Source organism: Hyla sarda, chromosome 2 (assembly GCF_029499605.1).
Source record: "Hyla sarda isolate aHylSar1 chromosome 2, aHylSar1.hap1, whole genome shotgun sequence".
NCBI lineage: Eukaryota > Metazoa > Chordata > Amphibia > Anura > Hylidae > Hyla > Hyla sarda.
Genome location: NC_079190.1, coordinates 490868850 through 490889567, shown reverse-complemented (window position 1 = coordinate 490889567; position 20718 = coordinate 490868850). Strand labels below are relative to the sequence as shown.

The following is a 20718-nucleotide window of genomic DNA, read 5'->3' as shown; positions in this document are numbered from 1 at the left end:
CGCTGTAGCAGAGTCCCATTGATTTCAATGGGATTCTGCTGCACTGTGCACAAGGCGGAATATCCAAATCTGGTGTCTGCAGAAAGAGTAGACATGTCTATGAGACAGCGCATTTCCAAGCAGTCCTGACGTCCGCCAGAACATTCAAATGTGTTTAACGTCCACTCGTGTTTTCCAGGTGAACATGGCCTAACACTGCGAAAGCTGCTTCTACGAATACAAGGAACAAGCACATTTATCACTTATCTTCTATTCCAGTGGTCTCCAAACCGTAGACCTCCAGATGTTGCAATACTACAACTCCCAGCAAGCCCGGACAGCCGTTGGCTGTCCGGGCATGATGGGAGTTTTAGTTTTGCAACAGCTGGAGGCACATTGGTTTTAAAACACTAATCTATGGGCTTCTCAACATGTTGAGCACTGAAACATAGTTTTGGAGACCACTAGTATATACTATACCCTCATACTTACAGCGGTAGTTGGCAGGTTTTTGGCAGTAGGGCTCAACTTCAGACTTTTTTTCATAGAGCTAATTTTTTCATCAAACTCAGACTAGGAGAGAAATAAAATATATTATTATTATTATTATTATTCATACTGGTTTCCTATCCAGTTTCCATTTAAAAAAAAAACTGGTGCAAGAAAGTTAAACAGATTTGTAAATTACTTCTATTAAAAAAAAATCTTAATCCTTCCAGTACTTATTAGCTGCTGAATACTACAGAGGAAATTCTTTTCTTTTTGGAACACAGAGCTCTCAGCAGAGAGCACTGTGCTCGTGATGTACGCAGACATCTCTGTCCATTTTAGGTACTGTCTAGAGCAGCATATGTTTGCTATGAGGATTTTCTCCTACTCTGGACAGTTCTTAAAATGGACAGAGATGTCAGCAGAGAACACTGTGATCATGATGTCAGCAGAGAGCTCTGCATTCCAAAAAGAAAAGAATTTCCCCTGTAGTATTCAGCAGCTAATAAGTAAAGGAAGGATTGAGATTTTTAACAGAATTAATTTACAAATCTGTTTAACTTTCTGGCACCAGTTGATTTAAAAAAAAAAAAAAAAAAGAGTTTACCACCGGAGTGCCCCTATAAGGGATGAGAACGACTGTATAAACTAAAACCAAAAACAAATCCACCAACCTGCAGCTTATCCATTTCTTTCCTTAGCTTTGACAGATAAGACTCCATGGTGGCAATTTGTTCTAAAGAGGCTGGATTACTGCGGAGAGGAAAAGTGCATAGATCCAATTACTCGAGGGAAAATTTACTAAAGACTGACACGTTTCACGTTGATCTAAGGCTATGTTCACATCAGTTCATTAGAGCTCATTATTAAGGGATCTGAAACGGATGTTAACGGAAGGCAACAGTCCATTATATTAAAATATACATTTTTTAATAAAAAATAAATAATAATACCTGTTAGCCAGTGGTTTTAACATTTTGATGCTTTGTTCAGCATTAGAGGCTTTCAATCGAAGTTTTAACATTTCAGCTTGTTTTGTGTTTTCCATAACCATAGCCTACAGAAAAACAACATTTATATTGCATAATTAAGCAAGTAGTAATAAAAAGTATACCTAAATTTACACAAAAACACTAAAACAAGGGGGGGGGGGGGAAAAACACAATCGAGTGCAGTGTCCCTTCATTTCTGCCAGACTCTCCTCAGAAAGCCTAGAGCAGTGTTTACCAACCAAGGTGCCTCATGCTGTTGCAAAACTACAACTCTCAGCAAGCCTGGCTGCCTGGGCCTGTTGGAAGTTGTAGTTTTGAACCAGCTGGAGGCACCTCAGCTGGGAAACACTGGTCTAGAGATTCAGATTGGGCAGATTTAATAAAAGACTCACAGACTCTTATAGAGATGCAATACCAGACAACCTGTGTACAGCTCTGGAGCGTTTCCTGGAAGAAAGCAGCCTTGTTTTTCTAATCCTGTACAACCTCTATAACAGTGTTTCCCAACCAGAGTGCCACCAGCTGTTGCAAAACTAAAACTCCCAGCATGCCCAGACAGCCAAAGGCTGTCAGAGCATGCTGGGAGTTGTAGTTTTGCAACAGCTGGAGGCACCCTGTTTGAGAAAGAGATTTTACGGTAAGCATAAAATTCTCCTTTTCCCAAAGGATCCATTGGGGGACACATACCGTGGGTATATGCTGCTGTCTCTAGGAGGCTAACACTATGGCAACAAGAAAGTCGGCTCCTCCCAGCAGGGTATACTCGCCCACAGGCACCTGAGGTTATCAGTTTTAGTCCCAGAGCAATAGGAGAAGACCGACAGGTCAAGAGAAAAAAAACCACAAACTGTCCGAGCAACCAGAAGAAAAGGTAACTGAACACACCCTCGGACAGATAATTGAAATAGGAACACTAGAAAAAGGGGTGGGAGCTGTGTCCCCCAATGGATCCTTCGAGAAAGAGATTTTACGGTAAGCATAAAAATCTCCTTTTCTCCATCGGCTCCATTGAGGGACACAGACCGTGGGACACACCAAAGCAGTCCCTTGGGTGGGTAAGGAAATCAGTCAGGTGGACAGCTGGACCACCGCCGCCTGCAACGCCTTACGGCCCAGAGGAGCATCAGCTGATGCAAAAGGTATGAATCTGGTAGGACCTTGAGAAAGTGTGCAAAGATGACCACGTGGACGCTTTACAGAACTGCGAGGCCGAAGCCACGTAGCGGAGTGCCCAGGATGCCCTGAAAAACGGGTGTAATGAACCAAAACCCTGAAGGGTGGGATCTTCCCTTTGCAGCAGCAAGCTTCCGAAATAGCAGACCGGATCCACCGAAAAATGGTGGCCGTAGAAGCAGGTTGTCCTGAACGACGACCTTCCGGAAAAACACACTGCCGAAAGGAAAAGGTGAGAGATAAGTCCGAACAGCCCTCACCACAACTAGTTTGTGGGGCAAACGCTCCCTGGTACGAGAAGGGACCAGGCAAAAAGGACGGCAGGACAATGTCCTCATTGAGATGAAAAAGTTGAAACCCTCTCAAGAAGAAGGACGGACCTGGACGGAAAACAACTTTTCCTGGTAAACAACCAGGAAGGGAGAACGGCAGGAGAGAGCTGCCAGCTCTGACCCCCTCCTAACAGAGGAAGAGCAATAAGGAACGCCACCTTCCAGGGAAGGAGGCGAAGGGGAATGTCCCAGAGAGGTTCAAAAGGAGCGCCTAAGACCAAGTGTAAGTCCCAAGGGGAAGAAGGGGACCAATAAGGAGGGGTAGCGTGCGCCACTACCTGAAACAGGTCTGGACATGAAAATCGAATGCCAGAGGGCGTTGAAAAAGAATGGAAAGGGCCAAACTTTGACCCTTAAGGGAGCAGAGAGCCAACCCTTGGGCCAGCCCAACTGCGAAAGGGAAAAGGGTCGGGAAAGGAAAACCACGACCTGAGAAAAAAAGGCTGAGGCTCACACCAACGAAAATAAGACCGCCAGGAATGGTGGCAAATCCTTGCAGAGGAAGGCTTGAGAGCCCTAGCATGGTGCGAACCACTTGGGAAGAGAAGCCGCGGGTCCTCAGAACCGTGGTCTCAACCGCCACGCCGTCAAAAGCAGAGACGGTAAATTGGGGTGGCACAGGGGACCTGAGATAGGGGGTCTGGAAGAGAGGGAAGGCGCAGCGGTAAGTCGTTCAGGGGCCTGACCGCGACGACGTACCACCCCCACCGGGCCAGTCTGGACCACGAGAATGGCGGGAACGCCCTCTGCTGAGAGTTTCCTCAGGACCCTGGGAATGAGAGGAAGGGGAGGAAACATATAAAGGTAGGGCAAAGCCCAAACAAGGAACAGATAAGATAGGGCAAAGCCCGACCAAGAGAGAGGAACGCTTCGGCTGTGGCGAGACTCGCAGAGGTCCAAGCCTGGAGCACCCCAGAGGTTGCAGGTCACTGCAGACTCCTCCGAATGTAGGGACCACTTGCCTTGGTTGGCTGAGGACCGGCTGAGAAAGACCACTTCCCAGTTGAGTATGCCCGGAATGAAAATCGATGGGATGGTCGGAAACCTGAGTTCCGCCCAAAAGGGAATTTCCCAAAGAAGCAAGCAAAGATAGAAATGCCTTAGTCCCAACATGTTGATGGGAAGAAGGGCTTCTCGAGGGACCAAGGCCCTAGATCGGACGGTCCTTGAAAACACCTCCCAAGCCCGACAGACTGGCAGGAAGGGGTAGGAAGGAGCGCCCCTGAAGAAGCAGGGGAAAACGAAACCACCATAGAAGGGACCGACAAGACTGTCGAGATAGAACGATCTCGCGGTTCGAGAGACCATGGAGACCTGTCCCACCGGAAGAGAATCACCAGTTGAAGAGATAGGTGATGAAACTGGGGGAATGGCACGGCCTCCACGGCTGCCACCAACCGACCCAGGAAATCCATGCAAAAGCAAATGGAAACTGGAGCAGAGTGCCGAAGTCATAGGACTCCCGAAAAGAGAGTCAGACGATTGACCGGCGGAGTCGAAAGCGGGCAAAGGCCATTACAAACTGGAGCCCCAGGAGAGAGGTTAGACTTGTCCTGATTGACCATCCAACCGAAGAGAGACAAGGTCCGGAGGTAGACTAAGACTCTCCAGATTCTGGGCCCTGGTTGGAGCTCTGATCAGGAGGTCGTCCAAGTAAGGAATCCCTGAAACAACTCTTGTCCATAAAAAGGGATATCACAGGCGCCAGGACCTTGGTAAGGCCCGCGGGGAAGTGGCCAGACCAAAGTGGAGAGCCACAATAGAAAAGACTGTCCGGAACTACAAGGTGGAGGTACCGCTGACGAATGGGAAATATTGGGATGGGGAGGCAGGCGTCCTTGATTTTCACCAAGGAAGAAAAATTCCCCTTGACCCATGGACGCCAGCGCCGAACGGAGAGACTCCATTCAGAATGGGAAAGCAGAAGATGCTGGGTGAGACAATGGACAATAACCCCCTGGATGAAAGGGAACTGGAGCGTGCCCCGAACTGCCTTCGCTAGTGAGGGGGACCGGGAAGGAAAAAACAGGCATCCCGTAAGGGTAAGAGGCGACCCACCAACCGAGAAAAGTCGGCAGGTGGGGGGGCGACCCTTCAGGCCGAGGTAGGCCTAAGGGTGCCTGATGGGGCCGCAAAACGGCCGTAACGGTTAGCAGACCTCCGGGAGAGACGGGTCAGGAAAGAAGGAGCCCTCTTCCCGTAAAGGCGGCTGGCTGTACCCTTACTGGTACCAAGGGTAGGCAAGACCGGAAGGAGGAGGACTTCCGATAGAAAGAGGTTCTGCGAGCCTTATTCAGAGGTAATAAGGAGCTCTTTCTGCCCATTGCCTCACTTCTTTAAGGCGGTGACCGCTTACCAGGCTTTAAGCACATGGATCGACGAAGGGCTACCAGGTAACCTGTGGCAAAGGCAGCACAGCGGAAGTGCATGGAAGCAGAACACAGAAAATCTCCAGCTAAGGAGAATTTGAGAGCTAATGAGGAACTTGCTGTCCCAAAAGCAAATTGAGCCAAAGTCTCCACTGTCTTGTCCGTTGGATCATTGAAGGCAGCCGCACCAGCCAACGGCAGGGTAGTCGCCGTAGAAGGTGGGAGATCGGTGGATCCACAGTTGGAGAGGAGGACAAAAGAGCAATAAGGTCTTTGGTGAAGGGATACCACGCTTGAAACTTCTTGTCAGGGTGCCACCAGGTGGATTCCAGCAGGGCGTCAAATTCAGCGTGAGAGCTAATAGTCTTGGGTGCCGGACGGGCACAAAAAAAGGAGACTTCTGGAGCCACGTCCGAAGTTCCTGGGTCCTTTAGATGGGAGGTGTCTCTTATGGCCGAAACCAATGAGTACACCATATCAGGTATATCTGTGCGGTCCTCACCCACAAGTTCTCCAGGAGAATGGGAACGAGGTGAAGCAGCCCTGAAAGGGGTCGAGCACGATTAAAGGGAACTGTTGGAGCCATGTCCGAAGTTCCTGGGTCCTCTAGATGGAAGGTGTCTCTTATGGGCGAAACCAATGAGTGCACCATGAACGACATATCCGTGCGGTCCACTGAGTCAGAGGCCGATCGGAAACTTCATCCACAAGTTCTCCAGGAAAAAGAGAACGTGTGAGTCGGCCCTTGCTACCAATGGGAGCAACGGGGCGATGCCCGAGAGGGGCGTGCCCGTGCCTGCCCAAAGACTCAGGGGATGAGTGAGATGAAACACCCCTATGACGCTGCGAGAACGTCAGTATAGGGGAAAAACTGGACCCTCCGGAGGGCCGGTGTAGGGAGGGCCTCTCCAAGGCAGTCACCACATACCGAGAGATCTGAGCCAAGTCGGATATAGACTGGGAGAGGGAGGGAACCTAGGCTGGAGGGGCAGCTTTTTTTAATTTATTTTTTTATTTGAACCCACCGGATGTGGAAGAGTAACCTGGGTAGAAATAGCAGAAGGGGTCGGGGGGAGGAGTGGTGTAGGCCGAACAAGTGGTTCAGCAGAACCGGACATTTTTCAAGTTACGACCTTGTTCCCTAATGCAGCTGTGATTCGTGAGAATTGTGGCTGAGATGAGAAAACCTCTGAACCAATAGCTAGAGGGGGCTGTGCTAAAACCAAAGGGCACTGTGATTGGCCCTGCAACAAAAAAACCCTATACACGAGCACAGCGCTGATTGGGGCTTAGTTCGCGCCCTTATGCAGGCTTCGGCGGCTCTGGGTGGGCGGAGTCAACACGCACCGGGCCGCCAAAGTTAAATACAGCCCGGATCTTAAATGGCGCCCGATCCCGGCCCTGAGCGCATATGCGAAAATATATGCGCCGCAGGAAAAAGGAGGGAGCGGGCGGGACTTACTGCCGGCAGCCACGCTGCCGAGATGAAGTAAAGCCCCGACCTTAATGGCGCCCGCTCCCAGCCCCGAGCGCATATGTGAGGAAGGGGAGGGAGCGGGCGAGGCTCACTGTCGGCAGCCGCACTGCCGAAGTGAAAGAACGAGCGTCTAGTGCCCCCAATGAAGAAGCGCCGCGGCTGCTTCAGCAGTCGCGTTACAGTCAAACACCATACACACAAGTCCAGTGAAACACCAGACACACTGCTCAGCCCCAGATATAATAAAAATTCCCCCGTAAAGGCAAGGAGGGAATCCCTCCTGGCCTGCCCCAACAGCCCACATATAGCAGAGTGGGCCAGAAACTAGGGGTCTCCAGAGGTTGAAAGTCCGCTCCTGTGAGGGAAAAAAAGGGGGGGAAAATACTCACCTTAGTCAGAAGAATTTACCTCATGAAGTCTTCCTATGAAGTCTTCAGTCAGCATTTTCACCTGCGGCAAGCCAAGCTCATAGCGAGGCGAACAGGTTAGGTAGGGGGACCCGGACCCATGAGGTACAACCCCAAACGCTGACCGTTGGCGAGAGGGGGTTAACAGTACATCCAAGATGCCTGCCACCTCTCGCAATGGGGAAGCAGTGAACATTGCGCTCCTGAGTCCCCACCTGAAAACTGTAAATAAAAGGGAATAAAAAAATTTTAACACGTCCCTAAACTTAAAAAGCAACAAAAAATATGAGACCTGGTCTGTGGAGAACTCCAGACCATGTCCACCTCCTTAGACACTAAGCTGAAACTGATTACCTCAGGTGCCTGTGGGCGGGTATACCCTGGAGGGAGGAGCCAACTTTCTTGTTGCCATAGTGTCAAGCCTCCTAGAGACAGCAGCATATACCCATAGTCTGTGTCCCCCAATGGAGCCGATAGAGAAATTGTGCTCTATAGCAAAGTCTTTTGCTTCCGTGGAAGCTATACTGACAACCACGCTATTGTGTATGGCAAAAAAAAAAATCCAATAAATCCAATAAAATACAGAGTGTGAACACTTCTTAAAGATAACAAAACATAAGGGTATATTCAAACACACCAGATTTGCTGTGGGAAATAAGTGCACAGAAAATCCACATTAAGTACTGTGCAGAAGTTTTAGGGAGGTTTGGGAAAATGCTGCAAAGTAAAAACGCTTTCAGAAACAGCAGTGCTAATAGATCATTATCAATTAAAGTGCAAAGTGATTGAACAGAAGAGACACAAGAATCCTCACCTCGGCCACAGCAGCCCTTTGTGTAGCTTCCTCTCTGTCTGTCTCACGCTTAGTAATATGTCTTTCCAACTTTGCTTTTTCGCTTTCAAATTTACTGCAGCTGAGTGAAAAATAGGACTCGATCAGTCGAATTGCCTGCAACCTCATAGCGGATTAACATGTGGCGTATTTTGTAGCAAAAATCTAATTTCTTAACCATTCAATTGAATTAGGATTGTTGCAGCAGCATTTAACACTACGAATGTCTAAAGAATGAACCACCATGCGTTCTCCAATATGAAAGGGGTACTCTGCCCCTAGACATCTTATCCCCTATCCAAAAGGATAGGGGATAAGATGTCAGATCGCGGGGGGGGGGGGGGTCCTGCAGCCGGGTACCCCGCGATCTCCCTGCTGCACCCCAGACATCCGATGCACGGATTGAACTTCCAGAAGACTGGAGATGCAGGGTGGAGGCTCGTGACCTCATGGCCACGCCCCACTTGTGACATCACGTCCATGTCCCCTCAATGCAAGTCTATGGGAGGGGGCGTGACGGCAGTCACACGCCCCCATAGACTTGCATTGAAAGGGAAAGGCCGTGATATCACAAGCGGGGCACGGCAGTGACGTCACAAGCGGGGCACGGCAGTGACGTCACAAGCGGGGCACGGCAGTGACGTCACAAGCGGGGCACGGCAGTGACGTCACAAGCGGGGCACGGCAGTGACGTCACAAGCGGGGCACGGCAGTGACGTCACCTTGACTGCTGCTCGTTCTTTATGCAAATTCTAAGAAACCTAATATACTTACTGTATCGTTGCAAACTCCTCTATATAGACTTCATACTGCTTTTTCTTCTCTTCTATACCTCTTGAATGTCTGAAATTATTTAGTGAAGAACAAGAAAATGCTAAGACTGAAAATAAATAAATACATACAAACAGATCCCAAGCAGACTAGATAATAGATTCTGTAGACTGGACACCTGTCTAACCCTTTAAAAAGGGGTTATTCGGCCAAAGACATCCCAAAGGATAGGAAATAAGATGTCTGGTCGTGGGGGGGTGGGGGGGGGGGGGGTGTTCCCAGCGGCATTCTATGTGGGGCTGCCGCCATAGACATGAATGGAGAGGGCATGGCCTGTGATGTCACGAGGTGGCATGGTGTTATGTCACATCAGATAACCCCTTTAAGTGTTGCTGTCAATTACAAAAACATTTGACACGTCCTAAGGACATGCCAAAAGTTTCCATTGTTTGGGATCTGACTCCCTGCTCTGTGTCTATGAGATATGGACGACCCCATGGACCTGCAGTGCAAGTGTCACGTGAGACAGAGCCGGAAGAAAAAGTGCTGAACGCAGACTTCTCCTGCCTCGGTTTTGTGATCAGTCCGGGTCTGAACACAAAGAGCAATTAAAACTTTGGATATATCTCTTCAACAAATGCATAGGGTTTTTTTAAAAATTTTTTTTTCAAATGACAGGAACACTTTAATGGGAAATCTCTATCCCCTTTCACCCCTTTAGCTTCTGGCTAAAGCTCTGTTCACATCTGCATTGTGAGCACCCAACTGAGGTTCTAATGGCAATAACAGTACAATCGGTAGGCATATTCTTGATATTGAAATTACTGAGGACATAATGAGTAAATTATGAGGACAGACAACCCCCCAACCACCAACGCCAGGAAGTCCACAGAAGTCAATGTCACGTTGCACCAAAGTATCCAAAGCAGTGTTGGAATGTACTGCAGTGCTGTCCCCGTCCAAGTAAACCAGAAAATGATGCAGAAACTTAAAGAGTACCTGTCACCAAATAAAATTTTTAATAAAGTGTCCCTTGTGTAATTAGCAGACACTTTCCCATTCACTTGCTTTTAAAATTATCAACATAAATATGTTTAAAATGTAATAGAAAAAACGGCCACTAGGGGGCTCTGTTCTGTTCCCTGCCACAATTAATACAGTGAGTTTGGTCTCCTCCTGGCCTGGCAGGAGTCTAAACTCAGGAAGTGTTTCTCTGCACTGAGCTTGATTGACAGCTGCACATAAAGTGAAAGCTCCAAAGATTCTCACAGAAGCAGTAACACAGACTGAAACATGCACAGAGCCTGAGGTCTTCTATTCATCACAATGCTGCAACGATGTGAGGGCGGAAGAGGTCCCACAGCAGGCTTCAGTGATGTCATGCCTGCTGGGAAATGCCCACTTTCTTCTGCTGGGAAATTGCACTATGTGAGCAAGAAGAAAGGTAAGATATAGAGCTTTTTAAAGCTCTGAAATTGTTTTTAAAGGGGTACTCCGGTGGAACATTTTTTTTTTTTTTTTTTTTATCAACTAGTGCCAGTTGCCTATTAAAAAATGTTTACCCTTCCAGTACTTTATAGCAGCTGTATGCTACAGAGGAAATTCTTTTCTTTTTGAATTTCTTTTTTGTCTTGTCCACAGTGCTCTCTTGACACCTCCATGTCAGGAACTGTCCAGAGCAGCATAGGTTTGCAATGGGGATTTTCTCCTGCTATGAACAGTTCCTGATACGGGCATCAGGTGTCAGCAGAGAGCACTGTGGACAAGACAAAAAAGAAATTAAAAAAGAAAAGAATTTCCTCTGTAGCATAAAGCTGCTAAAAAGTACTGGAAAGGTTTTTAATAGAAGATTTTTTTCATATAAGTAATTTACAAATCTGTTTATCTTTCTGGCACCAGTTGATTTCAAAAAATATATATATTTCCACCGGAGTGCCACTTTCAGGGCTGAAGGGGTGTTAGGAGTAGCTAGGGAAAATAGCCTGAGGAAGTTTAGAACAGTTTATTTGGCGACAGGTACTTTTTAAAATGATTGACTAGACCCACTGCTGAAATAACAAATCTGCCATTTGTTTACTCGTCTCCTGCAAAACAAAAATACCATAAAACATGAATACTGACATAGCATGTGAATGCGCAACGCCCCCTAGTAGGGATTCATTACTATGGGACAGGCCTAGTGTATCACTCACTTCTCATTCGCTTCTGTAATAGTTTTTATTTTGTTCTTTAGAGCCTTTAACTTTTCTTGGTTTTCTTTCTTCTCCTGCTGCCACTTCTTGGTCTCGTTTTCATATTCCTGCTGGAGCCAAACTAGTTCTGTCTTTGCAATCTGCTAAAAGAATCATATCTATGAATAGAATACATCTTATGTGGAATTTTGGGACAATACCTTTTATTATCACTACTCTAGATGCCTATTAATAGGAATAAAAACATAACACAGGAAGGGGGCCTTGCTCTGGTGGACTTTTATATGGGTGGCATGAAATGCTGTATTTTCCCTCTAGTGGCCACTGCAACAATGTACAACTAAATGTGGCTTTTCCAATCAAGGTAAAGCTGAATTCACCTGTGAAATCCTTTTCTCGAAGAGTTTATTGGGGGACACAGAAGACTGTGGGTATATGCTGTTGCCTCTAGGTGGCGACACTAAGCAAGAAGTCTTTGCTCTTCCTACACCAGTGCTTCCCAACCAGGGTGCCTCCAGCTGTTGCAAAACGACAACTCCCAGCATGCCCAGACAGCCTTTGGCTGTCCGGGCATGCTGGGAGTTGTAGTTTCGCAACAGCTGGAGGCACCCTGGTTAAGAAACACTGGACTACACAGCCAATACCCTCCTGCAGACAGTGAACCTCTCAGTTTGTACACAAGCAGTAGAACTAATAGGAGAAGCCAACACCAAAGGTAAATGGGAACCCTAGAATGAGTCTGGCCTATCGAGGACAAGAAAATCTCATACAGAAGGGCCAGAAGATGTAAGTCCAGGGGGGGAAACACGGTGGGAGCGATGTCCCCCAATGAACTTCACGAAAAAGGATTTTACAGGCGAGTAACACAAAAATCCTATTTTCTTGATTGTATCATTGGGGGACACAAAAAGACTACCCAATATGAAGGATAATCTTATGCCTATCCCTATCTTATATAAAGGATAGCCTTATGCCTATCCCTATCTTATATGAAGGATAGCCTTATGTCTATCCCCATCTTATATGAAGGGTAGCCTTATGTCTAGCCCTATCTTATATGAAGGATAGCCTTATGCCTATCCCCATCTTATATGAAGGATAGCCTTATGTCTAGCCCTGTCTTATATGAAGGATAGCCTTATGCCTATCCCTATCTTATATGAAGGATAGCCTTATGCCTATCCCTATCTTATATGAAGGGTAGCCTTAAACCGATCTCTTATATGAAGGATAGCCTTATGCCTATCCCTATCTTATATGAAGGATAGCCTTATACTTATCCCTATCTTATATGAAGGATAGCCTTATGCCTATCCCTATCTTATATGAAGGATAGCCTTATGCCTATCCCTATCTTATATGAAGGATAGCCTTATGCCTATCCCTATCTTATATGAAGGATAGCCTTATACCTATCTTATATGAAGGATAGCCTTATACCTATCCCTATCTAATATGAAGGATAGCCTTATACCTATCCCTATCTAATATGAAGGATAGCCTTATGCTTATCCCTATCTTATATGAAGGATAGCCTTATGCTTATCCCATGCATGCTTTAACTTTTTAACTGTATCTGCAGCTACTACTTCTGCAAGAAGTCTATTCCATGCATCCACTACTCTCTCAGTAAAGTAATACTTCCTGATATTAATGCAGAAACCTTTACCCCTCTAATTAAAAACTATGTCCTGCAATGGTGTTTTTTATATATATATTTTTTTTTTTTTTTTTTTTATCCCCTTGAGGACGAAGCCTAGTTTGGCCTTAAGGACGAGGCCAAGTTCCATTTTTTGCACTTTCGCATTTTCCTCCTCACCTTCTAAAAATCATAACGCTCGCTTTAAATTTTGCACCTACAGATCCATATAAGGGCTTCTTTTATGCGTCACCAATTTTACTTTGTAATGATATTACTTATTTTAGAACATGATCTGCGGCAAAACAAAAAAAAAAAAAACTTATTTGTGGGGCAAAATTTGACAACATTTTGTAACTTTTCGTCGTTAGTCATCGATCGTGTGGTTAAACTACTCTTATATTTTAATAGTTCAGATATTTACGCACACGCAGGGCTATACTATGCAATCTTTTGATTGCATACGCTGATCAATGCTATGCCATAGCATAGCATTGATTAGTGTTATCGGTGCTCTGCCCCTCCAGCCTGCATAGCAGGCTAGGAGCAGCAGATCACCGATCAGACGTGAAGGAGGCAGATAAGGACCATCCCTCTGTCTCTTAGCTGATCGGGACATCGCAGTCTCACCGCCATGGTCCCGATCAGCTCCGCTGAGCTGCCAGGATACTTTTACTTTCGGTTTAGACGCCGCAATCAACTTTGATCGCTGCGTCTAAAGGGTTAATGCCGGGCCCGATCAATGAGTCCTGGCTGCTGATAGCAGTTGGGACACACTGGGTTTGAATCATGCTTAGCACGTGAGCACGGTTCAAACCCTGGCAACGGGACAAGGGTGTACAGGTATGTCCTCCATCCTTAAAGGGGTATTCCAGGCAAAACCTTTTTTATATATATCACCTGGCTCTGGAAAGTTAAACAGATTTGTAAATTACTTCTATTAAAAAAAATCTTAATCCTTCCAATAGTTATTAGCTTCTGAAGTTTTCTGTCTAACTGCTCAATGATGATGTCACGTCCCGGGAGCTGTGCATGATGGGAGAATATCCCCATAGGAACTGCACAGCTCCCGGGACGTGAGTCATCAGAGAGCAGTTAGACAGAAAACAACAACTCAACTTCAAAAGCTAATAACTATTGGAAGGATTAAGATTTTTTAATAGAAGTAATTTACAAATCTGTTTAACTTTCCGGAGCCAGTTGAAATATAAAAAAAAGTTTTGGCCTGGAATACCCCTTTAAGTACCAGGATGTGAAGGCATACCTGTACACCTTCTGTCCCTAACAGGTTAAATATGCTCTCCTCCTTTGTTAATTCTCTTTACGTATTTAGACAGGATTTAGTTGCCCACGTTGATCGATATAATAGCAAGCGCACAAATTTCGCATGAAAAAAAAAAGTTAAGGAATATGCGAAATTCGTGAACATAGGAAAAACTCATAATATCGCAAATTCGAATATGGCCTATGCCGCTCATCACTAGTCTCCAGTAGTGCGCTTAACACTCCAAGTGAGGTCTCACCAGTGTTCTGTACAGTAGCATGAGTACTTCCCTGTCTACTGCTATTACCTCTCCCTATAAACCCATGAGCACTTCCCTGTCTACTGCTATAACCTCTCCCTATACACCCATGAGCACTTCCCTGTCTACTGCTATTACCTTTCCCTATAAACTTGTGAGCACTTCCCTCTCTACTGCTAATATCTCTCCCTATACACCCATGAGCACTTCCCTCTTTTTACTGATAATTAGGGATGTCCCGATACCATTTTTTTAAGACCAAGTACAAGTACTGATACTTTAATTCTAGTACTCACAGATACCAAGTACGAGTACTTTTATTTTAAAGGGAATCTGACCCCAGGGTGACACGGTTTCTGGCGCTGCTTACCGTGCGGATATGTGGGTTCCTTGTTGTGTGTAATGGAGGCGGCTGCTGTAGTATGAGCCAAGATTTCTCTCTTCTCCATTGGGCAGAACAGGGAATTTGCATTGGCGGCGAAACCGATGTCTCCGGAGCGATTGCGCTGATATTCACATGGGGAGCAGCGGTAGAAACTGGGTCACCTGCACTATCTACCTATAAATTTAAGTTAGTGCAGGTGACTGCTGTAAGACTGCCTTTAATAGTAGGTAGTATCTCCTTGTAGGTAGTGTAGATAGTTGCAGACATTACTAGCAGCCCTCCTGTAGACCGCAGCCCCCCCCCCCCCTTGTAGATACCCCCCCCCTTGTAGATACCCCCCCCTTCTAGATAGCAGCCTCGCCGATCCCCTTGTAGATAGCAGGACCCCCCCCCTCCGCTCCCCTTGTAAATAGCAGGACCCCCCCCTCCGCTCCCCTTGTAGATAGCAGGACCCCCCCTCCTTGTAGATAGCAGGACCCCCTCCCCCCCTTGTAGATAGCAGGACCCCCTCCCCCCCTTGTAGATAGACAACCCCCCCTCCACTTCCCTTGTAGATAGCAGGACACCCCCCCTCCGCTCCCCTTGTAGATAGCAGGACACCCCCCCCCCCACTCCCCTTGTAGTTAGCAGGACCCCTCCCCCCCTCCTCTGCTATCTTCAAGGAGGGGACGGGGGTCCTGCTATCTACAAGGAGAGCGGGGGGAGGGGTCCTGCTATATACAAGGAGAGCCGGGGGGTGGGGGGAAGAGAGGAGGCAGAACGGGGCCTCCTCCCCCCTCCCCTTGTAGATAGCAGGACCCCTCCCCCCGCTCTCCTTGTAGATAGCACGACCCCCTCCGCTCTCCTTGTCGCCGCTCTGCAGCCCCGTACTCATCACTGCCACTGTACGGGACGTTCTGCCATCCGCATCATGATGCCTTATGGAGGAGCATGTGACATTCACGTGTGTGTCACATGCTCCTCCATCAGACACCATAATGCGGACGGCAGAACGGGGCAGCGGCAGTAATGCGGGCCAGAGAACGGGGCAGCGGAGCGGAGCACTTCTCCAGGTATCGGATATGGTATCGGGGACATTAGACGAGTCCCCAATACCATGCAAATACCTGGTATCAGCGCCGATACCGATACTAGTATCGGTATCGGGACATCCCTACTGCTAATACCTCTCCCTACTGCATTTCCTGCTGCTCTATGACATTTTCTGCCTACTGTTCAGTCATCTTTACTCAGATACTGAGGTTAGGACTGTATCGCTGATTTTATAGTCTCCCCCCTCTGCCTCACGTGCATTATCTTGTACTTATTCACAATGAGGGGCATTCATCAATATCTTACTAGTATATGTGCTATTATGAATGTGAAAAGTTGCCTAAGAATAGACCTTTGTGCACCAATTTCACCAATAGTCACACGCCATTTGATGAATTTCGTGCACGGGAACATTACCCCAGAGTCCTCCTATTCTTCCCATCCATTGGCGTGCAGCGCTGGAAATAAACTAAGCAGCCAAGCGTCAGGAAATGGATAACAGGCTGCTCGGCATTATCATTCTCACCCTGAAGCCCGTTATCGTAAATTATCCTGTGGGCACAGTTGAAGGGGGGGGACAACGACACATCAGAGGACCAACACCATGTCAGTTCATCAGGGGAATGTTTTCCACCTGTCCCCCACGATACTGAAGCCCTTTCTACTGTTTAGACTGCTTTCCAGGGTTGAAGTGACATTGTGTTAGTTTATGTGTAAATCACAGTGCTGCGACTTTTGAGACTTTTCTGAGAAGAGACGCACATAATGAATTTGGGCCCACTGCATAAAACTACTCTAATACACTGCAAATGGTAGATCACTTTCAAATATGATCAAAAGCAAAAGTCTCACAAAAGTTGCATTGGGAACTGAGACTTTTTATGCAACAATTTTAGATTTCTAAACAGCTTGATCAATTCCCCTCATTATCACTAATAAATATTAAACAAAATTGGTCCCAGTACAAACCCCTGGGGTCCCCACTGGTAATAAGACCTTGTTCTGAATATTCTCCCTTAACTACAACCCTCTGTTGTCTGTCGCTAAGCCACTGCCTAATCCACTCAACAATATGGGAGTCCAAGAAAGGCTGCAGTTTATTGATAAAAGTCTTGGCAATACGGTACCATGTCAAAAGCCTTACTAACATTTAGATAAAGTTATGTCAACTGCACCTCCGCCATCTAATATTTTTGCAAGTAAAAAAAGGTGAAAAAAGGGACAATGTGGTCAAAGACCAGGATGAGTGAGGCTCATCATATGAGAGGACAAAAAAGGGGCTGCAAAAAATAGACAGGACTATTGGCAATCAGCCTTTGGCTATCAGAGCATGCTGGGAGTTGTAGTTTTGCAACAGCTGGAGGCACCCTGGTTGGGAAACACTACATATTTATACAGAAAATAATTTATGCCCCATGATTACACAGAAAACTCAAGGGTGTATGCCAGTGTTTTCCCAACCAGGGTGCCTCCAGCTGTTGCAAAACTACAACTCCCAGCATGCCCGGACAGCCAAAGGCTGTCCGGGCATGCTGGAAGTTGTAGTTTTCCAACAGCTGGAGGCACCCTTTTTGGGAAACACTGGTGTATGCATTGTTAAAGGGGTACTCCACCGATAAACATTTATAAATTACTTCTATATAAAAATAAATATACTTCTATATAAAAATCTAAATCCTTCCAGTCCCTATAAGCTGCTATAGGCTCCACAGGAAGTTATTTTCTTTTTTTATTTCCTTTCTGTCTGACCACAGTGATCTCTGCTGACACCTCTGTCCATTTTAGGCACTGTCTAGAGCAGGATAGGTTTGCTATGGGGATTTGCTTCTACTCTGGACAGTTCCTGACATGGACAGAGGTGTCAGCAGAGAGCACTGTGGTCAGACAGAAAGGAAATTCAAAAAGAAAAGAACTTCCTGTGGAGTATATAGCAGATGATCAGTACTGGAAGGATTAACATTTTTAAATAGAAATAATTTACAAATCTGTATAACTTTCTGGCACCAGTTGATTTAAAAAAACAAAACCACATGTTTTCCAGTGGAGTACCCCTTTAAGCATATATTAGCCTACGCATAAGCCTAGAGTTACAATCTACAGCAACTTCACAATAAAACCTAAGTAGAAACACAACGCACCTTACTGCTTTCTGCAGTCTTACGTATCAGCTCTTCCAGGATTGTTATTTCCTCCTGGTAGCGGCCTTGCAAATTGTTGTACTTGTCGGTAGCCTCCTGCAGCTGGTCGCTCAGTACTACATGTTCTTTTTCCATACGCAAAATATCCCCCTGAAATAAATGATGTGTAATTTAATATAGAAGAATCACAGACACAGTAAAAAGTGTTGTCCTCATACACACAGTGGGTGATCTTTATAAAGACGCTCCTCACAACAACTATTCAGGTCACAGCTGGCAGTTTTGTTGTTTTTTATTTATTTATTTTTTTACCTTTAAAAGAGAACCTGTCACTTGTTTTATACTGCCAAACCGCAGGCAGCATGAAACAGGTGCAGGGAGTTGCATCCCGGAACACTATGACTTGTGCTGAAACACTTGGGCATCAGAGAAATCTTAGTTTAAAAAAAAAGCCACCAAAACCAGGGTAAGGGTGCATTCACACCACGTTTTGTACATACGGGTGCCGGATCCGGCGGGGGGAGGGGCAAACCGGGCGCTCCCGTACCCCGGCCGGATCAGCCGGTGACTCCATTTACTTTATTACGGTTTTAGGTCCGGTCCAAAACCGCATACGGGTCAAAACTGAGCCGACAAGAGTCACCATTTGACTCCGGTCGGGTCAATAAAGTAAATGGAGTCACGGGCTGATCCGGCCGGGGTACGGGAGCGCCCGGTTTGCCCCTCCCCCCGCCGGATCCGGCACCCGTATGTACAAAATGTGGTGTGAATGCACCCTAACTAGTTATTGAGGGGTTCCCAGCCTGCTGGCCTTAAAGGGGTACTCTGGTGGAAAAAAAAAAAATTTTTAAATCAACTGGTGCCAGAAAGTTAAACAGATTTGTAAATTACTTCCATTAAAAAATCTTAATCCTTCCAGTACTTAGCTGCTGTATACTACAGAGGAAGTTCTTTTCTTTTTGAATTTCTTTTCTGTCGATCACAAGTGCTCTCTGCTGACACCTGTCCAGAGCAGGAACAATTCCCCACCCAAACCTATCCTGCTCTGGATAGTTCCTAACATGAAGAGAGGTGTCAGCAGAGAGCACTGTGGTCAGACAAAAGAAATTCCAAAAGAAAAGAACTTCCTCTGTATTATACAGCAGCTGATAAGTTCTGGAAGGATTAAGATTTTTTGATAGAAGTCATTTACAAATCTGTTTAACTTTCTGGCACCAGCTGATTAAAAAAAAAAAGATTTTCACTGGAGTACCCCTTTAAGGCAGCACAGACCAGGTATTTTCTGCACCATTAGCAACCATGGCTGAAGACTGACTGCAAATCACTGACCTGAATAGAATAATTCTGCAGACTGTGTCTTCTCGGTCCAGTATACAGTCTAGTTTACCGGGTCATAGTCCAGTAAGTAAGGCTAGGATTTCATACAATATCTCTAATGTTGTCCTATTGTCAGCATGGGCCCGTTAATCATTAATAGTGAATTTCCTCTTACAAACACCACAGCGGTACAGGAGGCATTTGCAATAAAATATCTTTACCTGTGCAATGCATCTCTCTCAGATCAGAACACAGAGCGGTCTACACCCTGCGGAATGTAAATAAGGCTAACCAAAAGAGGAGTATGGACACGGATGACCCATTCAGAATCCCATTTGGGACTCCCAATGTCAAGATCATGGGGGGTCCCAGTGTTCAGACCTCCGGCATTCATACATTATCCACAGGATAGCTTCTATAGTTGTAAGACCCTTTTTAAAGGGGTACTCCAGTGGAAAACTTTTTGTAAATCAACTGGTGCCAGAAAGTTAAACAGATTTGTAAATTACTTCTATTAAAAAAATCTTAATCCTTCCAGTACTTATTAGCTGCTGAATACTACAGGAATACTACAAGAAATTATTTTCTTTTTGGAACACAGTGCTCTCTGCTGACATCTCTGTCGATTTTAGGAACTGTCCAGAGTAGCATATGTTTGCTATGGGGATTTTCTCCTACTCTGGACAGTTCTTAAAATGGATAGAGATGTCAGCAGAGAGCACTGTGTTCCAAAAAGAAAATAATTTCCTCTGAAGTATTCAGCAGCTAACAAGTACTGGAAGGATTTGGATTTTTTAATAGAATATACAAATCTGTTTAACTTTCTGCCACGAGTTGATTTAAAAATAAATAAATAAATAAAAAATAAAGTTTTCCACCGGAGTACCCCTTTAATGCTCTGTCCATATACAGTTTGTTTTCTCAGTGCAGTGATTCACAACCAGGGTGCCCGCAGCTGTTGCAAAAAGGAGATTTTTATGCTTACCGTAAAATCTCTCTCGAAGGATCCATTGGGGGACATATGGGAATATGCTGCTGTCTCTAGGAGGCTTGACACTATGGCAACAAGAAAAGTCGGCTCCTCCCAGCAGGGTATATCCGCCCACAGGCACCTGAGGTAATCAGTTTTAGCACCAGAGCAATAGGAGAAGACCGACCGGTCAAGAGAAAAACCACAAACTGTCCGAGCAACCAGAAGAAAAAGGTAACTGAACACACCCTCGGACAGATAACTGAAATAGGAACACCATAAAAAAGGGTGGGAGCTGCCCCCCCAATGGATCCTTCGAGAAAGAGAAAAGGAGATTTTTATGCTTACCGTAAAATCTATCGGCTCCATTGGGGGACACAGACTATAGGACGTACCAAAGCCGTCCCTTGGGTGGGTAAGGAAATCAGTCAGGTGGACGGCTGGACCACCGCCGCCTGCAACGCCTTACGACCCAGAGGAGCATCAGCTGATGCAAAGGTATGAATCTGGTAGGACCTTGTGAAAGAGTGCAAAGACGACCACGTGGACGCTTTACAGAACTGCGAGGCCGAAACCACGTAGCGGAGTGCCCAGGATGCCCAAACGGGTGGAATGAGCCAAAACCCTGAAGGGTGGGATCTTCCCCTTGCAGCGGTATGCTTCCGAAATAGCAGACCAGATCCACCGAAAAATGGTGGCCG

General features: G+C 46.1%; 1 protein-coding gene across 1 annotated transcript in view; it reads right to left on the bottom strand.

The window, feature by feature from the left end:
- The window catches only part of TTC3 (tetratricopeptide repeat domain 3), a 150850-nt gene that overhangs the window by 29257 nt on the left and 100875 nt on the right, over positions 1-20718 (bottom strand). Inside the window, 7 exon segments of the mRNA XM_056559619.1 lie at positions 472-552; positions 1143-1221; positions 1422-1525; positions 8033-8132; positions 8825-8893; positions 11014-11153; positions 17731-17880. Of these exon segments, the coding sequence (XP_056415594.1) occupies positions 472-552; positions 1143-1221; positions 1422-1525; positions 8033-8132; positions 8825-8893; positions 11014-11153; positions 17731-17880 (723 nt within the window).